The sequence below is a fragment of the Dendrobates tinctorius genome, unplaced genomic scaffold (assembly GCF_039654945.1).
Source record: "Dendrobates tinctorius isolate UK_male_01 unplaced genomic scaffold, ASM3965494v1 ptg000019l, whole genome shotgun sequence".
NCBI lineage: Eukaryota > Metazoa > Chordata > Amphibia > Anura > Dendrobatidae > Dendrobates > Dendrobates tinctorius.
In genome coordinates this window covers 71,131,632-71,158,805 of record NW_027361687.1, presented here as the reverse complement: position 1 = coordinate 71,158,805, position 27,174 = coordinate 71,131,632, and the positions used below count along the sequence as shown (strand labels likewise).

Here is a 27,174-nt window from a genome sequence, read left to right as displayed (position 1 = left end):
GGTTAATATTTCTACACTTTTACTAATGTAGCACCAGTCCAGATCTTTTTAAGACCTGCAAATCCCACAGGATGGAATTCACCTAGCAAAAGACAGTCACGTCTACATCAACACATTGTTCTCATATAGCTCCTACAACACGTGTTAGATGGAAACATACCATATGGATGGAAAAAGCTAATCGTCCATGTAATAACTTCCTTTCGATGATGATGGGAAAAGCATATAATAGATGTCAGCTCCTCCATAAACTTTAATACAAATGTCTTCATAAGCAACTCATCACAAAGCAATGTCCCATGGACGTCATTATTCCCCAGACATATTAAGATGGTATGGTCCATCCAAAGCATAATAAAAAAATTCTATGTTCCCCTACAAACAAAGTGAATTTCCATTTTAACTAAATAGATAATTACTTTGGACCTTGAATGTTTGAAGCACAAACAGATATCAATTTACTAAATCTTTCATGGACAGATTTATGAGAGAGGGACAAAATAGTGCTGCACTCGTCTTTGACTTTGCGTGACCTATCAGGGCTGCGATCTGTATCTTCTATAAAGGGGCTGCTTCACAATGGCTTGTTACTAAAGAAGAATGAATTTTGCCAAGTCAGAAATAGCTTCACATTCTCCTTTGTAAGAATGGTATGTACTGTCACTGAGATTCCTGACAGCAGAAGCTCTATTACGGTCAGCCATACATCATGTGCTGCCATCTGAACGCAATCTAGACCCTGCACCCACAGGGCGACAGATATACGTAACATTTTCAAGGTGGCAGCAAATTAGAGAGGCAAAACAATTCAAAGAAAATTTAATTCATAATGAATTTTTGCGATTCACTTTGTGCAAATTGCCTAAAGTGGCTACCACCATTTTTTTTATATTGCAGAAGATTGCATCAGGCAGAGCAGGATCACATGACTTTGGGTGGGCTACCTCACAATAACTAGAAGCTATCATAGCTATCATATTGCAAGTCACTATACAAAAAAAGTTGCACTCTGTCATGCTAAAGCATGTAGACATGGAATATATGAAATATGAATAGCAATACTGCTCTGGATAATAAGAAAAAAGCTTAGCACACAATTTGGCCAATTTATACATGCCCAGCAACCAACAACAAGGTGGTATCATGCTGCTGGGACCCTACGTGTCTAGTGTGAATACCTTTTTTAGGCTGAAGTCTGAATTCCTGGGTAAATGTGGAAACCTCTCTCAAAAGCCTGTATTTATGGGCAGGTAGGATCCTGCTGTAATTAAAACCACCACATGTTGAAGGGCGGAGTGCTCAGTCAGTAAGCTAACATACAAATAACAAAAGACTGATTGGCACGTCTAAGCTAATGGGAACAGGTGCATTCTAGGAGCAGCCACCTCCATATATAATGCATACAAAAAAGTTGCACTCTGTCTTGCTAAAGCATGTTGAGAAAATGGAAAACGGTCTTAGGAGCGCAGGAAAGAGACTCAGACAAGAGATGGGCTTAAACCACAACGCGTTTCGACGTAGGATCCGTCTTCATCAGGTGCTAAAGCATGTTGACATGGAATATATGAAATATGAATAGCAATACTGCTCTGGTAATAAGAAAAAATTGACATACTTAGTACATAATTTTGCCAATTCATGCATGCCCAGCAACCAACGAAAAGGTGGTCTCACGCTGCTGGGAACCTACGTGTCTAGTGTGAAGACCTCTCTTAGGCTGAAGTATGAATTACTGGGTAAATGTGGATATTACTCTCAAAAGCTTACCTACCCATAAATACAGGCTTATGAGAGAGGTATCCACAAATTATGCGCTAAGCGTCTCAATTTTTTCTTATTATTCAGAGCAGTATTGCTATTTATATTTCATATATTCCATGTCTACATGCTTTAGCACGACAGAGTGCAACTTTTTTTTGTATATTAGGTGGCTGTTCCTAGTATGAACCTGTTCACATTAGCCTGGAAGTGCCAGTTAGTCTTTTGTCATTTGTATATTTGCTCTCTGACCAAGCACACCCCCTTCAACATGTGGTGGTTTTAATTACAGCAGGATCCTACCTACCCATAAATACAGGCTTTAGAGAGAGGTAGACACATTTACCCAGGAATTCAAACTTTAGCCTAAAGGCCCCGTCACACACAGCAATTCGCTAGTGAGACCGCTGATTTTGTGACGTCACAGCGATCTCACCAGCAAGATCGCTGTGTGTGACTGGGATCAGCGACCGGCCCCATCCCGCCGGGTATCGCTGATCGTGCACGGCCGTTTTTTGATCGTTGCTCTCCCGCTGGCCAGTGCGCATCGCTGCGTGTGGCAGCAGGAGCCAACGATCAGCGACGCTCCCAGCGCTCTAAGCAGGTGCTGGGAGCTGGTAACCAAGGTAAATATCGGCGCGCTTCACTTAGTTACCCGATGTGTACCTTAGAAACCTGCATGCTCACAGCTTCCGCCACGAGCATGCAGGTTTCTAAGGTACACATCGGGTAACTTATTTATATTGCATGTCACGGCACAGCTAATCAGTACAGAATATCATAGCCTGTTTAAAAGCAGAGGCAGGGAATGTAGTAACCATTTTGGGGTGAATTTGGATAGTGAGAGAACAGCAGAGAGTGTTTGGCCATTTCTAGTCAATACTGGGTGACAACTACAAAAGATTTCATTACATTAGGGTCCTTAGTGATTTTACCCAGCATTCAGACCCTGAAGAACATATGAACAGATTGGAATCCATAACATGTCTGTAAAAGAAATAACCGTTACCTGACCACAGCTGCTCTGGCAGGGATAACATTACTACCTTTTCATCTGCAGTGAAGCATGGTTCCCTCATAACGGAGGTAATGAATAATAGCAAAGACAGCATATTCAGACATCTTCAGAGAAAAAGGTTACACAAAAGTCCCAAGGCTCACAGCAATCAGATATGATCTGTGGTAGAACTTTGCAAGTCTTAAGGCCCTTTTACATTTAGCGATGCACCAGCGATCCAACCAGCGATCCGACCCGGTCAGGATAGCTGGTGCATCGCTAAATGATCGCTAGTGAGCTTTCATACAGAAAGATCTCACAGCGATGCAGCAGCGACGCAGCGCACGATACTTACCATTCACACACAGCGATCCTGCGTCCTCCCGCCCGCCTCCACGCGTCGCTGGACGTCACAGCAGGAAGCCCAGCAGGAAGCAGACGACGAGAAATGGAGCCGGACATTCTCGTGCGATCAGCGATGGACAGCGGGGGAGCCGGTCGTTGGTAAGTATCACACATAGCGATATCACTAGCAATATCGCTATAACGTCACAAAACCAGTGACGTTTTAGCGATATTGCTAGCGATATCGCTTAGTGTAAAACCCCCTTTAGATTTCCCTACAGCACCACCACAGGAGAAACTATGCATTACACAGTCCTTATTAAAATTAATAAGCTCTACGTAAAACAAATGGACATGTTAGGTCTTCGAGAAATCTTTGAAGCCACCTTTTGCTCCAAGTAATCCAACATCTATGAAACTCAAAATTCCTAATAGGGTATTTGAAAATTAGTTTTCCAGGCCCCTTTTACTTAATTTTGTGCTATGATCCCAAAATATACACTACTAAGACTGAGAGATAGTTTTTAATTGATAGCCGCCACTCCACTACAACCAACAAGGCTCCTTTAGCCTTTACAAAACTCATTAAGGTTGCCCAGACTATGGGTCATTCTCTGACCCAGAAGTCCTGTAAATCTTGTTTCAAATCCAACACCTATTTCCAATTTCTACATCTTAGATTTTCAAGAAAACCTCCAATGGATCACACAATAAAGACCTTCAGCCCTTTGATGCAGAGTAGTAATTTACTGGTGTGGAGAGAGGCTAATGGTTTCTGCATGTTACAGAATCTTACGGCAATGAAAACCATCCCATAGTCTATAATGTGAGTCAAGTTACCAAAAGTCCTGGGGCGTTGGGATGACAACATTAGTTTTACTAGTCCATCAACCAAAGAATGATCACAAGGGCAGGATGACCAGTTTGTCTTCTCATGGCATGAGCAGAAACCATCAAAGTCCAAGATAAAAGAGTAGAGGTATCAAGGGTCAAAAGTTAACTATGAAAACGACCAAAGTATTCTGGATTCAATCATATGTTCTGTAGATGGTGGGGCCATAAATCATTCGCCTTAACTTGTGTGCTATGGTATGAAGACATCAAATATTTCGATTTTTTTTTTTTATTACCATATATTTTTTTTAAGATTTCACCTTTCTTTGATGTATGGCCAGCTTTCAACCATGCTTAGATTATGTCCTAACAGTAATTCTCAGAGTCCTGTGGGGTTTACGTTGTCTATATATGTCAGGTACATTTTTCAGAACCCGTTGATTTCTGCCAGATTAGGACAACCATCTTATGTGTATGGGGGTCCACAGACTATCCCTCACTCAACATTAGAAAGAAAAAAGGATTGGGCATGTTCAATTTCAAAATGCTTGATCTCTTTGTCCTCTTGGAAGCTAAGTGTCTGGTAATGTCCTCCACACTGAATACATATGGACTATTGGTTGAGCTTGTATTTACACTGGAGTGGGAGAAAATATACCAATCATACTCAACTTTAGTCAGGCCAAGGTTGCCTAAAATCCTTGTTGCTCACGGCAAAAACTACAATGAGAAATGAATAGTCATCACACTGCCCTGCCAGTACCAAAACAGTAACACCAATATCCAGTATGAACCTGGTCTAAGTGGTTTCATAGATGTTTCAGCCGATCTTTAGGCAGGCAGCTATCTCTCCCAAATCCTCCATTGTCAGGAGTTCTCCTGTATTCTCTACGAGGGAGACTCTGTCAGACTCCTCAGGCGGTGGCTTGCCTTGCCGAGAACAAAAGGATCAGCAGACCACAATAGGACATGATGGATTCTAATGAGATGATGTCAGGGTTGAGTCGGAACACCCCATGCATATTAGACTGTCAGCGAAGCCAGTGGATATCAGCAAGTTTAGACAATTTTAGTCTAATATATGGCAGCTATAAGACCATGATTCATCAAGGCTGCTATTTTTCATGCGGGTCTTGATGAGGGGGATATATGGAGTGTGAGGACAAAGTCTCTTAATTAAATTGTCAAGGTGCAAAGTGACCTGCGCCTCTGCGTGCGCCCCACCACAAATCTTACTCCAGTTGATAAGATTTGAGGCACCCCTTATCATGAATTTGATGAGAATGGGTCATCATGTCCTACCATGCCTCTGTTCCGACCCAACTCTGTCGAATTTGTCAGAAAATGGTGTGACTTTTCAAAGCTTTTTACGCCAGAATTCTGAATCGGAGCCAAAGTATATGAATATATACAAAAATATAATTCCCCATCCCTAAAAAACAAAACCTACTTAAAAAAATACAGCACTGTCTATTGCCAATGGAGCGCCCGGCCAGGGCTATCGGGGTACTCGGCACCGGGCCCGTTGATCTCAATGGGAGTTGTCACGGAAGCTGTGACCCGGTCCGTGGCCCTGGGGCTCCATGGCAAAAGGGGGTGAAAGAACAATGAAACAGAATTGATGAATAGTTCGTGACGCCACCTGTGGTGTTCGGCAAGGGAGATGTTAAGCCGACGCTGCATGCAGATCCTCTGGGACTGGTGGTGTGTTGCAGCCAAGATCGTGAAGCTCCCCACAGATGGAGCTGTAGTCCCAGAGCAGTGTGGATGTAGGGGTAGCTGAGAGGAGTGGGCAGTGTAGAAGCTGGTACCCAGATGTAGCGGTACCAGGTGTGTTGGCGCAGGAATGAATGGAGGACACCGGGGCTTGTAGTTCCAAAGCTTTACTCACAGTCTGTAGTACACACCGGTGCCCGCCTCCGTGCCGTGTCCTCCGGGTCAGGGACTCAATCAACCTCCAGGCCAGATGGAATGCTCCCTTCCAACACTCCGCCAACATGTGCCTTTCTGAACGTCTCCTCTTATAGCGCCTTTAAGTGTGAAGTACTCCTAGTACTGAGTTACACTGGAGTGCCTCCTGACAGATGTTCCCAAGAACTCTACTTGTACGGCAGACAGCTGTAGCCTGCTTCGGGGACTCCTTACTCCTGAGTCCCGGCTCACTATCAATCTTGCTGTTGTGCCCCCAAGTCTTAAATGAGAGTAGTGCATTTACAGCCCACTACTCCACTGGTGTCTGCTGCAGAATCATTAGTGTCCATACAACCTCGGGGACCGGGCCCCGGCCTTGCGCTTAAAACTTCTAGGCAGGGTTCTTCCTCTAACCCACGTCCTCTGTTCCCTTTTACTCCTTCGTTCCGTACTAATCTCTCCTTCTCATGGAAGATCAAGTTTCAGTTCAATGTCTTTCTCTTTCTTACCTTTCCCGTGCCAGCTGGCTCAGATCACTGAGGCAGCTGCAGCACTCCTTCCTCCATCCCTCTCCCAGGGATCTTCTTTCCTCACTCCTCTCTGAGTGTCTCTCCGACTGACCTCGAACTGACTGAAATTCTAAACCTTCCCACTCTTTTATGTATTCTAAACTCCACCCGCCTCCCAGCACGTTTTGTGTTCCAAGCAGGGAGCCACCAAAGGTGCTCTGCTACACTCTGAGCAGGGAGCCGCAATGTGGCTTTACTGGACTACCGTGTTGTGCGGGATGCGAGTGTTGGAGCATGGTTAGGAGCCTCCAACTCACCTGGATGGTGGGGTACCACACCTCAGGAGGAGGTGCAGTACCTCTGTGGCAACTGAACCCTCAGGGGCGCCACATTCCCCCCGTTAAACACAGCACGTCCGCGGGCTGCAATTTAAGCAGAGTTAACAATACAGGAACATACAAAATTTTGCAGTGCTGAATAAACATGTCTTATACTAAACTTCCTAATATAGGAGGCACGGTTTCTTGAACGTTACAAACAAATTAACTGTCTAAATTTTAAATTATGCTACCTAATTTAAAGTGCTATATAAGCAAACTCAATATCAATTCACATTTGCTAGCAACACATCTCCTTTCCACTATCTTTCACATTTTCCTCTTTCTACTGTCTCTTCTAGACGTAGGATGACAACCGTGGACACCTGGTTCGTCCCCTGTACTTTTCGATTCTATATTCACATCCTCAACATCTTTATTCAAAGTTCTGTAAACATTCACTATGTCTTTTTCTCAAGATACTTCCATAAAATCTGTCATCAGGATTTTCATCATATACTAATACTTTCTAGTTTCTATTCAGGAAATAACATTAAGCATTACATTAAGTGCAAAAGTAGACACTGGTCCGGCCATCGTGTCTGGAAATGTCCCTATAACGAGGTAGGTCTTCTTTTACGAAGAGAGTCCTATGTAAAACCAAGAGAGAGCACCTAAAGAGGTGCAAACTATGTACAATAACAGTTCTGGACCATTCAGCGTTCATGATCTCCACAGTTCAAATGAGAAGGCTGCCAATACAACTGGGCAACACTGGAAAAAACAGAACTAAAGCATGATAGCCAAAAAAAAATAGAAAACTGGTACAAAAATAGGAAACAAAGCACAACCGTGCAAATACCCTCCTGGGTAATGAGAGTTAAAGTGAAGAGCGTTTTAACTAGTGATTGTCCTGTCCTGGGGTTTCTGGACTGGAACTGCTACCCGATGTGAAGCTTTGGGGGTCTTCACCTTGTTGCTGGTTGCTTGCCAAAGGGCATGGTTGTGGCAGCTGGTGTGATTGCCGCCTAGGGTCTTGTAGCTGTGGCAAAGGGAACCCATGATGCATATCGATACCCATCAACTGTTCCTCATGGGTGGGTGGCTCTGTTGCTCTGGTGCGTGGCCTAGCACCGAGGGATGCCGCAGCTTGTTGGCGCTGATAGGCGACTATATGGGGACTCGGCAGCCAAGGGATCCCGAGGTCACTATCCCAAAGTGGCCTAGACTCCTCCAATCCCCGAAGATGCCGAATTGTGCGCGCCTGTTCCAGCCGTACCCTTCTCAGTAAGGACCTCTTCCACCTCCCCATTTCCGACAGTCTAGTGCCCCTAGCTGACTCTTCCAACTGCCCCATTTCGAGTTCCCGCAAGCCAGCCTCTGATAACATGAATTCGGGGGGCAACCCGTTAGGAGGGCCGGGGTATATACCTGGTGCCTCCCGGCGGTGCAGCCTCGGCTCCGATGCAGGTTGAAGCTGGCCGGTGGCAGCAGACCGCGGTGGAGCGGATGGTGGCTCCTGGCCCACGGGGGCCTCTGGTGGGACCTGCGCAGCCGCGTCAGGTCTGGGCGGGAGCTCCTCTTCCTCCGCTTCGGCTCCAGGGGCCTCATACAATTCCTCCTGTGGCAGCAGCAAAGGGGCTCCGGATGCTGCCGGTGGTGTGATGGCTGCTGCAGGCTCTGTGGAATCTGCCTGGGGAAGCTCCGGTGCAGCAGCGGCGGTTACCGCAGGTGTAGGCCCTCCTGGGCATACTGCCAGTTTATCCTCCACAAGGCCTCCTGCCTCAGCCGCAAACATTGGATCAGCCGGGCAATCTCCTCCTCCAGCTGCTGTCGATTCAGCCTAGAAGCAGGGTCCGAGCCTTCAGCCATGGCGCCGGGGAGATCCAGCTCAACCTCCCCGCGCTCCGCAGGCCTCCTTCCCTCTTCTTCCATCATGGCGTTCTTCTTCCTGTCTCGGCTTCTTTCCCGCCACTGGCTTCCGCTCCTCCTTCTTGGGGCGGCGTCTTCTTCCAGCTCCTCCATACCAAGCCAGTATACGAACCCCTCGGGGGGGTGGGCCAAGTTGCTGTCGCATAGAAGTTTAGACAGGGGAGGCCCAGGACAGTCCGCGCTCTTTTCTTAGGACCACCCATATGATCACGCCCTTCTTCTCCAGGCTGTCGGCCATTTTTAGTATTCATTTCACAGTCTATCAAATTGGGTCTTCTGCACATTCTCAAAAGTTTTAAGTCCAACAAATCTTAGGCACACAGAACCCGATGGCATCGGGTCTCGTCATCCTGTTCGTGACGCCAGAATGGAGCGCCCGGCCAGGGTTAACGGGGTACTCTGCACCGGACCCGTTGATCTCAATGGAAGTTGTCACGAAAGCTGTGACCTGGTCCGTGGCCCTGGGGCTCCATGGCAAAAGGGGGTGAAAGAACAATGAAATAGAATTGATGAATAGTTCGTGACGCCACCTGTGGTGTTCGGCAAGGGAGATGTTAAGCTGACGCTGCATGCAGATCCTCTGGGACTGGTGGTGTGTTGCAGCCAAGATGGTGAAGCTCCCCACAGATGGAGCTGTAGTCCCAGGGCAGTGTGGATGTAGGGGTAGCTGAGAGGCGCAGGCAGTGTAGAAGCTGGTACCCAGATGTAGCGGTACCAGGTGTGTTGGCACAGGAATGAATGGAGGACACCGGGGCAAGTAGTTCCAAAGCTTTACTCACAGTCTGTAGTACACACCGGTGCCCGTCTCCGTGCCGTGTCCTCCGGGTCAGGGACTCAGTCAACCTCCAGGCCAGATGGAATGCTCCCTTCCAACACTCCGCCAACATGTGCCTTTCTGAACATCTCCTCTTATAGCACCTTTTAAGTGTGAAGTACTCCTAGTACTGAGTTACACTGGTGTGCCTCCTGACAGATGTTCCCAAGAACTCTACTTGTACGGCAGACAGCTGTATCCTGCTTCGGGGACTCCTTACTCCTGAGTCCCGGCTCACTATCAATCTTGCTGTTGTGCCCCCAAGTCTTAGATGGGAGTAGTGCACTTACAGCCCACTACTCCACCGGTGTCTGCTGCAGAACCATTAGTGTCCATACAACCTCGGGGACCGGGCCCCGGCCTTGCGCTTAAAACTTCTAGGCAGGGTTCTTCCTCTAACCCACGTCCTCTGTTCCCTTTTACTCCTTTGTTCTGTACTAATCTCTCCTTCTCATGGAAGATCAGATTTCAGTTCAATGTGTTTCTCTTTCTTTCCTTTCCCGTGCCAGCTGGCTCAGATCACTGAGGCAGCTGCAGCACTCCTTCCTCCATCCCTCTCCCAGGGATCTTCTTTCCTCACTCCTCTCTGAGTGTCTCTCTGACTGACTGACCTCGAACTGACTGAAATTCTAAACCTTCCCACTCTTTTATGTATTCTAAACTCCACCCGCCTCCCAGCAAATTTTGTGTTCCAAGCAGGGAGCCACCAAAGGTGCTCTGCTACACTCTGAGCAGGGAGCCGCAATGTGGCTTTGCTGAACTACCGTGTTGTGCGGGATGCGAGTGTTGGAGCGTGGTTAGGAGCCTCCAACTCACCTGGATGATGGGGTACCACACCTCAGGAGGAGGTGCAGTACCTCTGTGGCAACTGATCCCTCAGGGGCGCCACACCAACATTTAACTAATTTATTTTCAGATAATCATATTTTAAACTCGGTGAGAAAAAAACACATTTTTTGGGAAAACACCTTGGTCAACTTTTTTTAAGAAATCCATATGATCTTGAGGGATCAGTGGGACATACTTTGTTCCATATCTCCTTGACATAGGACCACATTAAATGCATATATTCAGGTTTATCCCTTAGCACAGCAGGGGTTAGGATGACCTAAAACTGTAATCTAACAAACCAAACATTCCCTAAACAGAAACAAGGAGAAGTCTAAAGGTACTTTCACACTTAGCGATGCACCAGCGATCCCGACCAGCGATATGACGCGGTCAGGATCGCTGGTGCATTGCTAAGTGGTCGCTAGTGAGCTGCCACACAGGCAGATCTCACCAGCGACATCGCAGGGGTCGGGGGTCGCTACTTACCTGTCAGACGAGGCGAGCCTGACGTCATCCCGCCCGCCTCCATGCTCGTCGCTCGTCTCTCCACAGGAAGCGCCGCAGGGAGCTGACGACGAGAAACGGTCCTGCACATTCTCGCGCGATCAGCGATAACCAGCGGGGGAGCAGGTCGTAGGTAAGTATCAGACACAGCGATATCGCTAGCAATATCGCTATAACAAGTTATAGCGATATTGCTAGCGATATCGCTAAGTGTGACAGTACCTTTAAATCAGCTCCAACCTCATCTCCAACGCATGACTTGTCCATCTTCAAGTACAATGAGGTTGGGGGTGGATGGGGGATGTAAATAAGCCTAGGATCTAAAGACTCATCAATAAGTGTAACACAGTAACTGGGATAAAGCAGAGGGACAAAGGCCAACCACCAAATGCTTGGAATTTGGCAGGTCTTCAGGAACTAAATTCCAGTATGACCACAGCTGTGGAGCTTTAGGCAATATACCCTAATATACATATATATACTAGCTGAAGAGCCCGGCGTTGCCCAGGCATACTATCTAACTATCTTAGTTATAACAAATTATAATGATTATATTGCACATAAAAATATTTCACATCATATATTCAACACTACAGATTTGCAACACAAATTAACTAAACGATTACCTAAGTATTGATAGTATTTTATTTTCAACTCATTCAAGAGCCTTTTGCTAAACAACATTTTTGTTTTTCCTTTCGGTGCAAAGATGAACAGATTTTTGGCAATTTCAACTCTTGTACAGGCCACGTAAAGTTGACCATGAGAAAAGCATGGAGATTGCAAATCAATCCCTACTATTTTCAAGGACTGTCCCTGAGCATTGTTAATGGACAATGCAAATGCCAGTCGAAGTGGAAACTGGAGGCGTTTAAAATCAAAAGGCAAATCAGATGGAATGAGTGGAATTCTTGGAATGAAAATGTCCTCACCTGTCGCTGAGCTGTGTATCTAATCCTGTCCTGTGTGATACTGTCTGCTGAGCTGTGTATCTAATTCTGTCCTGGATGATTCTGTCTGCTGACCTGTATATCTAATCCTGTCCTGTGTGATACTGTTTGTTGAGCTGTATATCTAATCCTATCCTGTTACTGTCTGCTGAGCTGTGTATCTAACCCTACAATGTGTGATACTGACTGCTGAGCTGTGTATCTAATCCTATCCTGTGTGATACTGACTGCTGAGATGTGTATTTAAACCTATTCTGTGCGAAACTGTCTGCTGAGCTGTGTATCTAATCCTGTCTTGTGTGTTACTGTCTGCTGAGCTGTGTATCTAATCCTCTCCTGTGTGATACTGTCTGCTGAGCCGTGTATCTAATCCTATCGTGTGTGATACTGTCTGCTGAGCCATGTATCTAATCCTATCCTGTGTGATATAGTCTAATGAGCTGTGTATCTAATCCTATCCTGTGTGATACTGTCTGCTGAGCTGTGCATCTAATCCTATCCTGTGTGATACAGTCTGCTGAGCCGTGTCTCTAATCCTATCCTGTGTGATACTGTCTGCTGAGCCATGTAGCTAATCCTATCGTGTGTGATACTGTCTGCTGAGCCATGTATCTAATCCTATCCTGTGTGATATAGTCTACTGAGCTGTGTATCTAATCATATCCTGTGTGTTACTGTCTGCCGAGCCGTGTATCTAATCCTATCCTGTGTGTTACTGTCTGCTGAGCTATATATCTAATCCTATCCTGTGTGATACTGACTGCTGAACCATGTATCTAATCCTATCCTGTGTGATACTGTCTGCTGAGCCGTGTATCTAATCCTCTCCAGTGTGTTATTGTCTGTTGAGCTGTGTATCTAATCCTATCCTGTGTGTTACTGTCTGCTGAGCTGTGTACCTAATCCTATCCTGGGTGATACTGTCTGCTGAGTAGTGTATCTAATCCTCACCTGTGTGTTATTGTCTGCTGAGTTGTGTATCTAATCCTATCCTGTGTGATACTGACTGCTAAACCGTGTATCAAATCCTATCCTGTGTGATACTGACTGCTGACCTGTGTATCCAATCCTATCCTGTGTGATACTGACTGCTGAACCGTGTATCGAATCCTATCCTGTGTGATACTGTCTGCTGAGCCGTGTATCTAATCCGATCCTGTGTGATACTGTCTGCTGAGCTATGCATCTAATCCTATCCTGTGTGTTACTGTCTGCTGACATGTGTATCTAATCCTATCCTGTGTGATGTCTGCTGTGCCGTGTATCTAATCCTAACCTGTGTGGTACTGCCTACTGAGCTGTGTATCTAATCCTCTCCTGTGTGATACTGTCTGCTGAGCTGTGTATCTAATCTTATCTTGTGTGATACTGACTGCTGAGCCGTGTATCTTATCCTATCCTGTGTGACACTGTCTGCTGAGCCATGTATCTAATCCTATCCTGGGTGATGCAGTCTGCTGAGCCATGTATCTAATCCTATCCTGTGTGATACTGTCTGCAGAGCTGTGTATCTAATCCTATCCTGTGTCATACTGGGCTGTGTATCTAATCCTATCCTGTGTGATACTGTCTGCTGCACCATGTATCTAATTCTATCCTGTGTGATACTGGGCTCCCCCTGCAGTCTGTGTCAGAGGGTGGTCTGTGTTGGCACGGTAACAAATTATGCTATTTCCAGCTTTACAGAAGGATGACAACATCATAGAAATGATAAGAATAATAGGCCTCAGTTACCACAACTGTCTACAAGGAAAACTGTTGCTCATAGCAACCAATCAGAGCTCAGCTTCTTTTAAACAGCTCTGGTGAAATGAAAGATGCTTAGTGATTGGTTGCTATGTGAAGTGGGCATGGCTGATACACACACACATACACACACACATACATAAACTCATTTATATATATATATATATATATATATATATATATATACACAGTATATACTAGCTGAAGAGCCCGGCACTACCCGGGCATAGTAACTAACTACAGTTAGTTATAACAAATTATAAAATTATAATGATTATATCTATCTATATAAAGCTGAGTGTAGAGCCCCGCCCACTCCGCATAGCTACATTCACTATAATATCCCACATAATCCCATCGGCCAGAGCTACTGGACTACTACCCCTAATATCACGCATCATCCCGTCAGCCAGAGCCACCGGACTACTACCCCTAATATCCCACATCATCCCATCAGCCAGAGCCACCGGACTACTACCCCTAATATCCCACATCATCCCGTCAGAACCAGGGCGCTGAGTGGAATGGCCCTAACTTCCATACCGGGGATCCCTTTAGGAGAGGCCTAGCGTCAGAACCAGAGCGCTGAGTGGATTTGCCCTGACTTCCATACCAATGTCCCTTTAATAGAATCCTGGGGTGAGAATCCGAGCGCTGAGGGATTTACCCTAACTTCCATACCAGAGATCCCTTTAAAAGAGGCCTGGGGTCAGTACCAAAGCGCAGAGTGGATTTGCCCTCACTTCCATACTGGGGATCCCTTTAAGAGGGGCCTGGGGTCAGAATCAAGAGTGCAGAGTGGATTTGCCCTCACTTCCATACCGGGGATCCCATTAAGAGGGGCCTGGAGTCAGAACCAGAGCGCTGAGTGGAATTGCCCTAGCTTTCATACCAATGATCCCTTTAAGAGGCTCTGAGTTCAGAACCAGAGCGCTGAGTGGAATGGTCCTAACTTCCATACCAGGGATCCCTTTAAAGGGAACCTGTCAACCCCCCAGGGCGTTTTTCAGTTAAAGAGCCACCTTCAGCAGCACTAAGGCTGCACTCTGTGAAGGTGGCTCTTCTTTTTCTGACCCCTAATAAGGCAGAAATATCAACTTTTATAACTTGCTCCTCATACCTGTAATGTGTCCCATAGCTATGGTGTGTCCCCCTGTATCAGCCGCCTACCATCCGTCCATCATGCCTGTCCGGTGTCTCGGCGCCGCCCACCATCTGTCCATCATGATGCCCCTGTGCGTCGCTGCATCCTCCTGTTTTGAATGTCGGCGCCGAGGCCCCAGATCCCGCCTGCAGTGTGTTATGATGCATTCACACTGCAGGGCTGGGGCCTCCACAACACACAGGCGCAATAGCCTGATGTCGGTTCTAGGTCAGCGCGCACTACGCATGCCCGAGAACTCTTGTCACAGCGAAGGCGCCGCCATTCAAAACAGGAAGACGCAACGACGCACAGGGGCATCATGAATGACAGATTGTGGGCGGCGCCGAGACACCAGACAGGCATGATGGACGAATGGTAGGCGGCTGATACAGGTGGACACACCATACCTATGGGACACATTACAGGTATGAGGAGCTATTTATAAAAGTCGATATTTCAGCCTTACTAGAGGTCAGAAAAAGAAGAGCCACCTTCACAAAATGCAGCCTTAGTGCTGCTGAAGGTGGCTCTTTAACTGAAAAAGGCCCTGGGGGGGTGACAGGTTCCCTTTAAGAGAGGCCTGGGGTCAAAACCAAAGCGCTGGATGGATTTGCTCTGACTTCCATACCAATGATCCCTTTAATAGAGGCCTAGGGTCAGTACCAGAGCATTTGAAGGCAATTGCCCTGACTTCCATACTGGGGATCCCTTTAAGAGAGCCTGGGGTCAGAACCAGAACGCTGAGTGGAATTGCCCTAACTTCCATACCGGGGATCCCTCTAAGAGAAGCCTGGCGTCAGAACCAAAGCACTGTATGGATTTGCCCTGACTTCCATACCAATGATCCCTTTAAGAGAGACCTGGGGTCAGAATCTGAGCGCTGAGAGATTTTCCCTAACTTCCATACCGGAGATCCCTTTAAGAGGGGCCTGAGGTCAGAAACAGAGTGCTTAGTGGAATGGCCCTAACTTGCATACCAATGATCCCTTTAAGAGACCCTGGGGTCAGAACCACAGAGCTGAGTGGAACGCTCCTAACTTCCATACCGGGGATGCCTTTAAGAGAGGCCTGGGGTCAAAACAAAAGCGCTGGATGGATTTGCCCTCACTTCCATACCAATGATCCCTTTAAGAGAGGCCTGGGGTCAGAATCAGAGTGCTGAGGGATTTACCCTAACTTCCATACCAGAGATCCCTTTAAGAGGGAAGATGTGCCTATGGGATGGAGGATGTTTGATGGGTATATGGGCATGGGAGGTGATTCATTTCTATCATGTGCTCTCTGCTCCTTTCTGGGGGGGCAGACAATGGCTGGGAGCTTATGTTCCCGGGGATGCTAGATTTCTCCCTCCCGGTCAGTGTCTGCTGAGGTGTTGTCCTGGAGTGAGAAAACTGTTGCTCATAGCAACCAATCACAACTCGTCTTTTAAACTGCTCTGGTGAAATGAAAGATGCTTCTTAATTGGTTGGTGACACACACATACATTCAATTTTATATATAAACTAGCTGAAGAGCCCGGCGCTGCCCGAGCATAGTAACTACTGTAACTGTGGTTAGTTATAGCAAATTATAATTATCCTCCATCCCATAGTCCCGTGCCCATATACCCATCATCCCATAGGCCCGTGCCCATATACCCATCATACATATCCACCATCCCATAGTCCCGTGCCCATATTCCCATCATACATATCCACGATCCCATAGACCCGTGCCCATATACCTATCATACATATCCTCCATCCCATAGTCGAGTGCCCATATACCCATCACACATCCTCCATCCCATAGTCCCATGCCCATATACCCATCACACAGCTTCCATCCCATAGTCCCATGCCCATATACCCATCATACAGATTCATCATCCCATAGTCGAGTGCCCATAAACCCATCACACATCCTTCATCTCATAGTTCCATGCCCATATACCCATCATACATATCCGCCATCCCATAGTCCTGTGCCCATATACCCGTCATACATATCCTCCATCCCATAGTCCAGTGCCCATATACCCATCACACATCCTCCATCCCATAGTCAACCATTATGACATCATAATGAGCGGCGGGGCTTCCAACCTATGATGACATCAGCATCGCCATGGCAACCATTGTGACATCATAATGAGGGGCAGGGCTTGATGCACACACACTTTTTCCCCATTATGTAGATAGGGGCAAAATTGTTTGGTGAATTGGAACGCGCAGGGTTAAAATTTCGCCTCACAACATAACCTAGGACGCTCTCGGGGTCCAGACGTGTGACTGTGCCAAATTTTGTGGCTGTTGCTGCGACGGTGCGGATGCCAATCCCAGACATACATACATACACACACTTGAGCTTTATATATTAAATTAGATATATATACAGTATATATACATACAGGGTGGGCCATTTATAGGGATACACCTAATTTAAATGGGAATGGTTGGTGATATCAACTTTCTGTTTGTGGCACATCAGCATGTGGGAGGGGGAAAACTTTTAAACTCTTCAAGATGGGTGGTGACCATGGCGGCCATTTTGAAGTCGGCCCACCCAGGTGTATCCATATTAATGGCCCACCCTGTATGTATGTGTGTGTATATATATATATATATATATATATATATATCTATATACAGTATATGTGGTCAAAATTGTTGGTACCCCTCGTTTAATGACAGAAAAACCCTCAATGGTCACAGACATAACTTGAATCTGACAAAAGTAATAATAAATCAAAAATCTATGAAAATGAACAAATTAAAGTCAGACATTGCTTTTCAACCATGCTTCCACAGAATTTACAAAAAAATAAAACTCATGAAATAGGCCTAGACAGAAATGATGGCGCCCTTAACTTAGTATTTTGTTGCATAAACTTTTGAGATAATCACTGCAATCAAACGATTACTGTAACTGTCAATGAGACTTCTACACCTCTCGACAGGTATTTCGGTCCACTCCTCAAGGTCAAACTGGTCCAGTTGTCTCCTGTGTAAAGGATGCCTTTTCCAGACGGCATGTTTCAACGCTTTCCAAAGATGCTCAATAGGATTTAGGTCAGGGTTCATAGAAAGCCACTTCAGAATAGTCCAATGTTTTCCTCTTAGATATTCTTAGGTGTTTTTAGCTGTGCGTTTTGGGTCATTATCCTGTTGCAAGACCCATGACCTGCAACTGAGACCGAGCTTTCCGACATCGGGCAGCACATTTCTCTCTAGATTCCTTTGATAGTCTAGAGATTTCATTGCTCCTTGCACAGATTCTAGACACCCTGTGCCAGATGCAGCAAAGCAGCCCCAGAACATAACAAAGCCTCCTACATGTTTCACAGTAGGGACAGTGTTCTTTTCTTGATATGCTTCATTTTTCCATCTGTGAATATAGAGCTGATGTGCCTTGCCAAATACGTTTCCAATTTGTCTCATCTGTCCATAGGACATTCTCCAAGAAGCTTTGTAGCTTGTCAACATGTAGTTTGACAAATTCCAGTCTGGCTTTTTTATGAAATTTTTTTCAACAATGGTGTCCTCCTTTGTCGTCTCCCATGAAGTCTACTTTGGCTTATACAATGACAGATGGTGCGATCTGACACTGATGTTCCTTGAGCTTGAAGCTCACCTTTAATCTGTTTAGAAGTTTTTCTGGGTGTTAGCGTGGGTGGTCTGAAGAAGGAACCTCCGGGAGTGGACCCTCTGGACCGTGGCACCGAGGGGCCCCGGGCGAGCTGCCAGATGGAACCGACCCCTATACAGGGACCGTTAGGAGCAGGCCCAGGGGTTCGAGTACCACAGTAGCCGGTACCGAGAGGGGCGGCTCAGGATGGACCGGAGTAAGACTGAGACTGGAGTAAAGAATAACAGAACAAGACTGGAACCATGAGGCTGGAATGAAGAGAGACAGAAGACTGGAACGAGGAGGAATGACAGGAGTAGGAACACTGGAGACTGGACTGGAGTAGGACGGCAAGGACACTGAAGGCAGGACAGGAGTAGGACAGCAGGAACACTGGAAGCTGGACTGGAGCAGGACGGCAGGAGCACTGGAGGCAGGACTGGAGTAGGACGACAGGAACATTGGAGGCAGGATTGGAGTAGGACGACAGGAACACTGGAGACAGGACTGGAGTAGGACGGCAGGAACACTGGAGACAGGACTGGAGTAGGACGGCAGGAACACTGGAGGCAAGACTGGAGTAGGACGGCAGGAACACTGGAGGCTGGACTGCGGACCAGAACAAGGAACGCAGGTAGCAGAACTGAGAGGCTGCTGCAGGGAGCAGCTGAGAACGGAACTGAATTGCAGAGAGCACACGATGAAGCGAGGCCAGAGTGCTAGGAAACACAACAATCAGGCGCCTCCCTCAGGGGGAAGTGGCCTGATATAGCCCCGTCTGGTCAGCCATTGGTTCAAAGGTGCTTCCGGGTCAGGGCACAGCCGGAGTATAAGAAGCAGGAAGGAGGCGCGGTGATATTATACCTTGTAGCACTATGGAGGTTAATGGAGTAACCATATGAGACGGCCTTTTCAAGCATTTGCTATGTTCATGTGGAAATTATGTATATATAGTCCACTGGGAAATATTACATGTTGATCTGGACCTAACCTCTTGCTACATAGGGTCATTGGTACCACTGTCCCTAAATTCATGATTGGGATATACCCCGATTTCTTATGTGGGTTAAACTCTCACAGTGATCAAAATAGAATGAAAAGTAAATAAATCCCCCGTTTATCATCGCCATAGGCAGGAACAAATAATAAAATAAAGAAATTATTTTTATTTTTCCATTAGGGTTAGGGTTGGAAATAGGGGTAGGGTTAGGGCTAGGGTTAGAATTAGGGTTAGGGTTGGAAATAGGGTTAGGGTTGGAATTAGGGGTAGGGTTGGAATTAGGTTTAGGGTTGGAATTAGGGTTAGGGTTGGAATTAGGGTTAGGGTTGGAATTAGGGTTAAGATTAGGGTTAGGGATGTGTTGGGGTTAGGGTTGGGATTAGGGTTAAACTTGTGGTTAGGGTTGGGATTAGGGTTAGGGGTGTATTGGGGTTAGGGTTATGGTTAGGGTTGGGATTAGGGTTAGGGATGTGTTGGGGTTAGGGTTGTGGTTAGGGGTGTGTTGGGGTTAGGGTTGGAGTTAGAATTGAGAGCTTTCCACTGTTTAGGCACATCAGGGGGTCTCCAAACTCGACATGGTGCAACCATTGGTTCCAGCCAATTTTGCGTTCAAAAAGTCAAACGGTGCTCCCTCCCTTCCAAGCTCCGACGTGTGCCCAAACAGTGGTTTACCCCAACATATGGGGTATCAACATACTCAGGAAAAATTGCACAACAACTTTGGTGGTCTAATTTCTCCTGTTACCCTTGAGAAAATAAAAAATTGGGGGCTACAAAATTATTTTTGTGGAAAAAAAATGATTTTTTTATTTTCACGTCTCTGCGTTATAAACTTCTGTGAAGCACTTGGGGGTTCAAAGTGCTCACCAGACATCTAGATAAGTTCCTTGGAAAGTCTTGTTTCCAAAATGGGGTCACTTGTGGGGGGTTTCTACTGTTTAGGCAGATCAGGGGCTCTGCAAACGTAACGACGACCGCAGACCTTTCCATCAAAGTCTGCATTTCAAAACGTCACTACTTCCATCCCGAGCCCTTACATGTGCCCAAATAATGGTTCCCCCCCAATATAAGGGGTACCAGCGTACTCAGGACAAACTGGACAACAACTTTTGGGGTCCAATTTCTCCTGTTACCCTTGTGAAAATAAAAATTATTTTCACAGCTTTGCGTTATAAACTTCTGTAAAGCACTTGTGCGTTCAAAGTGCTCACCACACATCTAAGTTCCTTGGGGGGTCTAGTTTCCAAAATGGGGTCACTTGTGGGGGGGTTCAACAGTTTAGGCACATTAGGGGCTCTGCAAATGTAACATGACGCCCGCAGACCATTCCATCAAAGTCAGGATTTCATAATGTCACTACTTCCCTTCTGAGCCCCGATGTGTATCCAAACCGTGGCCCCCCCCCCCACATATGGGTACCAGCATACTCAGGACAAACTGGACAACAACTTTTGGGGTCCAATTTATCCTGCTACCCTTGTGGAAAAAAAAAATTGTGGGCTAAAAATCATTTTTTTTTTGAGGAAACAAAATGATTTTTTATTTTCACGGCTCTGCGTTATAAACTTCTGTGAAGCACTTGGGGGTTCAAGGTGCTCACCACACATCTAGATAAGTTCCTTGGGGGGTCTAGTTTCCAAAATGGGGTCACTTGTGGGGGGTTTCCACAGTTTAGGTACATCAGGGGCTCTGCAAATGTAACATGACGCCCCCAGACCATTCCATCAAAGTCAGCATTTCATAATGTCACTACTTCCCTTCCGAGCCCCGACGTGTGCCCAAACAGTGGTTCCCCCCCCCAGATATGGGGTACCAGCGTACTCAGGACAAACTGGACAACAACTTTTGGGGTCCAATTTATCCTGTTACCCTTGTGAAAAAAAAATTGCTGGCTAAAAATCATTTTTTTTTAGGAAAAAAAATGATTTTTTTATTTTCACGGCTCTGCGTTATAAACTTTTGTGAAGTACTTGGGGGTTCAAAGTGCTCACTATGCATCTAGATAAGTTCCTTAGGGGGTCTAGTTTCCAAAATGGGGTCATTTGTGGGGGAGCTCCAATGCTTAGGCACACAAGGGCTCGCCAAACACGACATGGTGTCTGCTAACGATTAGAGGACATTTTCATTTCAAAAAGTCAAATGGCGCTCCTTTCCTTCTGAGCCCTGACATGCGCCCAAACAGTGGTTCCCCCCCACATATGGGGTACCAGCGTACTCAGGACAAACTGGACAACAACTTTTGTTGTCCAATTTCTCCTGTTAGCCATGTGAAAATAAAAAATAGCATGGGTTTATGACCACATATGAGGTATCGGTGTACTCAGGAGAGATTGCGCAACAAATTTTAGGATCCATTTTATCCTGTTGCCCATGTGAAAATGAAAAAATTGATGCTAAAAGAAAATTTTTGTTGGAAAAATTAAAATGTCCATTTTTTCCTTCCACGTTGCTTTAGTTCCTGTGAAACATCTGAAGGGTTAATAATCTTCTTGAATGTAGTTTTGAGTAGCTTGAGGGGTGCAGTTTTTAGAATGGTGTCACTTTGGGGTATTTTCTGCCATATAGACCCCTCAAAGTGACTTCAAATGTGAGGTGGTCCCTAAAAAAAAGGTTTTATAAATTTTGTTGCAAAAATGAGAAATCACTGGTCAACTTTTAACCCTTATAACTTCCGAACAAAAAAAAATGTTGCTTCTAAAATTGTGCTGATGTAAAGTAGACATGTGGGAAATGTTATTTAGTAACTATTTTGTGTCACATAACTCTCTGGTTTAACAGAATAAAAATTAAAATTTTGAAAATTGCAAAATTTTCTAAATTTTTGCCAAATTTCTGATTTTTTCACAAATAAACGCAAAAATTATCGACCTAAATTTACCACTAACATGAAGCCCAATATGTCACGAAAAAACAATCTCAGAATCGCTAGGATGCATTGAAGCGTTGCAGAGTTATTACCTCATAAAGGGACACTGGTCAGAATTGCAAAAAATGGCCTGGTCATTAAGGTCAAAATAGGCTTGGTCATGAAGGGGTTAATGAGGCTCCAGCACCTGACACCATCTGTTATGTAATGGTGGGAGGTAAAACTGATCGGCAGCCGTCTAGTGTATGGTGCTCCATACACTGTGCACATCTACTAGGAGGTGAAAAAAGCTGATTTGTGGGGCTGCCAAGTGTCTCCCACCATCTCATGATCTTATATTGATGACCTAGCCTGACAACCTTTAATATATTTGGAGAATCAATAGGACACACCACAAAACATAACCTGAGCATCACTACTGCCTTGATGACAAATGATGGGCGAGGGAATCATCTCATGTCCTCCTCAAACTCACTTTTTCACTTCCATGGCCGAAATGAAGGATCAACAGGTGAAGAAACAAGGCTTGTAAACTTGGCATCCTATGGAAATAAAGAAAAGACAGGATTATTTATAATGGACTTTATAGTCATCCCAAAACTCAGGACTACAATCCATTCTAGTAGAGGTTTTCGCAAACTATTCTGGTCCGAGGACACATGGTAAGATTGAGCTACTCCCAAGGGCAACACTAAAACACGAAATTTTGAATTTTTTGGTATATTGAAAATATAAGTACGAAAAGTGGAGTTTTTACATCCGAGACTCAAACTACTCGGGAGAATGATGTTCTCCTTGTCCCCTATTTGGCACTGCAGAGAGGAGACCATGCATGTAGCTCTACTGTAGATTCTGGAAATATTTCACAAAAAAACAATGAGTGAAACAGACTTCTCTTTCTCTCCACCTCAACTACATCTTTCTGGAGAGTCAAAGAGCCAATTCTTCCCATACATCATCGCTACTGCAATATGAAAAACATCCTGAAAAGCCAACAATACTGCCATAGCTTTATCACACATACTCCTGTAGGATCTCATTTTACCATACCCTAGGATTGCTGGGGCTCATCAAGGTTCACCACATATAGCGACGGGGTTCTCTCCAGTTTTCCACAGTCCATAACCCACCCTGTGATAATTGAGAGAGTCATGCACAACCAAGAGTTGGCATTGACTTTCATCACAGAGGAAATATGTAGGCTGATCAGCAGTTTTCTCCTTGTTGGTGGTTTGAAAACAACATGTGCTTGAATCCCTTACAGCGAATGACATAACCCTAAGGAAGAAGCCTTAAAAATATCACTTCCATAAATGACGGATGATGGGTAATGGATTTAAGAACAAAAGGAATGACAGAAATGAGGAGAAAAGCACGTCTACTGCCTGAGTCATCTCCGAGATGCTTTGGTTTACATTTAGCAACATTTCTGTCTTTCCACAATCTGAAAATAGTAAAATACAATCTGAAAATAGTAAAATGCAAACCTAAACTTGTTGGTCAAGGTTGGTCAAGTCCTAGGCCAAGTGAAAAAACGACCCTTGAGACTCAACAGAAGGCATCCATACTTATGGATGATTCCCTTTTAGGTCTATTCCCTTCTGAGATGAACTAGCGGATGGTTATTTGTCCAGAACCCTTATATAATTCTTAGCATAGCGTTTTTAAAGTATTTTACGCTGTTATATAGAGATTTTGAGCCTCTTCTCCCAGAACTGTCACATGTCCCATTTGCCCCACCTTTGCGTGCCGACAAGAAAGAAAAGTGGAACTCAAATAGGAAATGTCAACATACAAGGTGGTCACTCCCTGTCTTTTTTTGGACAAAATTTTGTAAAAACTGAGTAAGCAGATATATTACTCACAGATCAGTCATAAAATGTTAAAATGTTACAACACAAGCCTCTAACAATGCAGAAGTACAAAAAAAACAACCAATAAAAAGAGCCAATTATTGTTTATAGGATCAGCAATGATTCATGGCATAAATTGCAGTAGCCTCTGCAGAGAGCACTCTAGTGTCTGTAAAGGGGATTACAAAAGTACTTAGGATAAGAAGCCAAACAAGAAACTCCATTTGCAGACACATGTTTCAGGATCTTTGCCCTTCGTCAGTGCAAAGCAGGGGTAAGGTTTCTTCTTGTGCAAAAAAAACAATTTGAAATGGGCTACTTGCCTAGTCATATTCCAAGAGAAGCATTGCATAGCCTTAAAGTTTCCATATGCCATGTTGATGATCTTTACAAGGAGCAATTGTATCGCTTAGATTCCCTGCCAGAGGCCTCTTACCCAGCCAAATCAATTCTCCTTCTCACGTCAAAATCCACAATAGTTGACCTCAAATAGCACAAGCTGAAGGTTTTACAATGGCCCTCACAGTTCTCTGATCTGAACATCATTGAAATGCTGAAGCTAGAACTCAAAGTAGCAGAGGATGCAAGACGACCCAGGAATCTCACAGAACTGGAAGAATTTTCCAAGGAAGAATGGATGAAAATCCCCGAAACCAAGGCACACACTTGCACAAATATGGCCTTCATGGTAGAGTCATCAGAAGAAAACCTTTCCTGTGTCCTCACAATAAAATTCAGAGTAAATCCAAAGTAAATTTCAACAAATTCTTGATGCAAACATAGCACCATCTGTAAAAAAGCTGAAGTTCAAAAGAAGATGGCTTCTACAAATGGATAATGATCCTAAACACATGTCAAATCCACAATAAACTAACTCAAAAGGTGAAAGCTGAAGGTTTTGCAATGGCCCTCACAGTCCCCTGATCTGAACAGCATTGAAAATCTGTGGCTAGACCTCAAAATAGCAGAGGATGCAAGACGACCCAGGAATCTCACAGAACTGGAAGAATATTCCAAGGAAGATTGGATGAAAATCCCTCAAACAAGAATTGAAAGACTCTTGTCTGGCTACAAAAAGAGTTTACAAGCTGTGATACTTTCAAAAGGGGGAGCTACTAGGTATTAACCATGCAGGGTGCCCAAACTTTTGCATTGACCCATTTTCCTTTTTTCTAATTTTAAAATGGGAAAGATGAAAACATATACCAGATATATGCTGTATATTTTTTTTAATAATATACAAAGGAAATGTGTCATCTTTAAATTTAGGCCTTTTAGAGATCATTTCATCTTCAACTTGCTTACTTGTCCACAGTAATTTTGACCAGGGGTGCCCAAACTTTTACATGCCACTGTAAGTATTCCTACACCTACTTGGCTCTCCCAACAAGGAGAAACCATTCGGCATAAATGTTTTTGGATAGGATGAAACTCGTAATTGTAGTAAAAGGGGGATGACACCTGCCAAAAAGTTAATAAATCAAATAATATATTAAAAACTCAAATCTGGTAGAACTAATTAGCTGTTTGTTTGTACGTTTGTTAAACTGGGTCACAACCAATATGGACACCGTTACAAACATCTTAGGGTCTGTCATAAATTTTTCCCAAAAATTTTTTTTAATAACACTAATCTTTGCGTATGGCTGGTCTGCATACGTCCTCCCTTAAGCTTCGTCTACACTCTGCCTACTTCCACAAGCGGCGTTTTGACGTGCCCGCCGACAACATGTTGCATTTCTGTGTGGTTGGCGGACACGTCAAAACACCGCATTCGGACGCATCCACATACAACGCATGTCCCTGCGTACCCAATGTTAAAGATAGGTAAGAAGGACAACACAGGACACATGTGGAAGTAGACGGAGCGTAGGCGGAACTTAAGGGAGGACGTACGCAGCTATATGCAGACCAGCCATACGGAAGTGTGAACCAACAACTTGTGACCAAAATGGAAACTGGACAAACAAAGAGAAAAGCTTTCCGCGGTGTGAGCAAATGCTACCTGAAACGTACGTCAGTGGCCTATCCAGAAGCCCCTTGTCCTTGGTAAAAGTTCCTTTTAAAAACACAAACATCAATGACTAAATCTGGCTGTGTATTGACTAAAACTGGCTGCATATTGGTCCAAAATGTACCACTCATAGAGTCATAGGGCACTCATTGACATCCCCCGAATGGACAAAAAACATCTGTGAATGGTTCTGGTTTATTGTGGGACCTGCTGAGATGTTCGCTTTTTTTGCTTGATGTGGGGTCAGAGAATTGATCTTCAGCGCTGTCTACAACTTCTTGTTATATCCAGATGACCTAGAAAAACTCTCAAGATGCTTCAAGAAAGGACATCTTCTCTGGTAGGACTCCACCTCAACTAATTAGGGAGGTGGACATTCATAAAAAACAGCTTCTTTGAATAAATCATCCAGTTTATGCAGATGTATTTTGGACACCAGAGAAAATAGACCATACAAAACCCACAATCCTAGATTTCCAGAATGTATCCCAATATATATTCCCTGACTGGTCTTGGTCCATAGTTTCACCCTGGTAAGAAGAAAATGTGGCATTTTGTATATGTGCGTTGCCTGATGTCTGCTCATGGAGACACCCATGTGCGTGCCATTTATATTTTATGTTAGGTAGTAATCAAGCTCCTCACGTCCTGTCTTCATTCTGAGAGACTGTGAAACACAAACACAGCTGTATTTCTGTCACAAGTCCAATATTTTATGTAAAAGTTGCATATTACACATCGCTGAATGATTTGTAGCTCCTCAAATACCATTTAACTACATCACCTGCTCACATCTCTTCGGAAAGTATCATTACCCACAATGCCTATATTGACCAAGGCTTCAAGGGCAAGTTAAGACTTCGCGTATTTGGTGCAACCTTTGACAACGTGTAGTTGACATTTGCTACTATCTACTTAGCTGGTATGGTATTACGCGGAGGATTTTCTGAGTGGAAAATCCAAATCTAACACATCAATTTCATGCAAATTGAATTGATGTAGAATGTTAGGAAATTTGATGGACAGGTTGAGTTTGGACAATCTGCTATTCAATCATCTCCCCAAACATGCTCACAGATAGCAAAATATTGCATGAACTAGAAAAGTTTCACGTAACCTAAGGTGCAGTCGCTTGGGCTTCCCCATAACTTCTTTCAGCTATCAAACATATGGTATAAAGCAGCCAAACAAGAGGGAATAGCATAGTCTCTATAAACGCAGAGGCAGGGAATGCAGCAGCTAA

General features: G+C 44.9%; 1 protein-coding gene across 2 annotated transcripts in view; it reads right to left on the bottom strand.

Annotated features, from left to right (window-relative positions):
* The window catches only part of ADAMTSL4 (ADAMTS like 4), a 236,808-nt gene that overhangs the window by 188,094 nt on the left and 21,540 nt on the right, over nt 1-27,174 (bottom strand). For both annotated transcript variants that reach the window (XM_073567228.1, XM_073567227.1), the window contains exon 2: nt 22,540-22,606. In XM_073567228.1, the coding sequence (XP_073423329.1) occupies nt 22,540-22,605 (66 nt within the window). In that variant the 5' untranslated portion in view covers nt 22,606. The remainder of the gene's footprint in view (nt 1-22,539; nt 22,607-27,174) is intronic.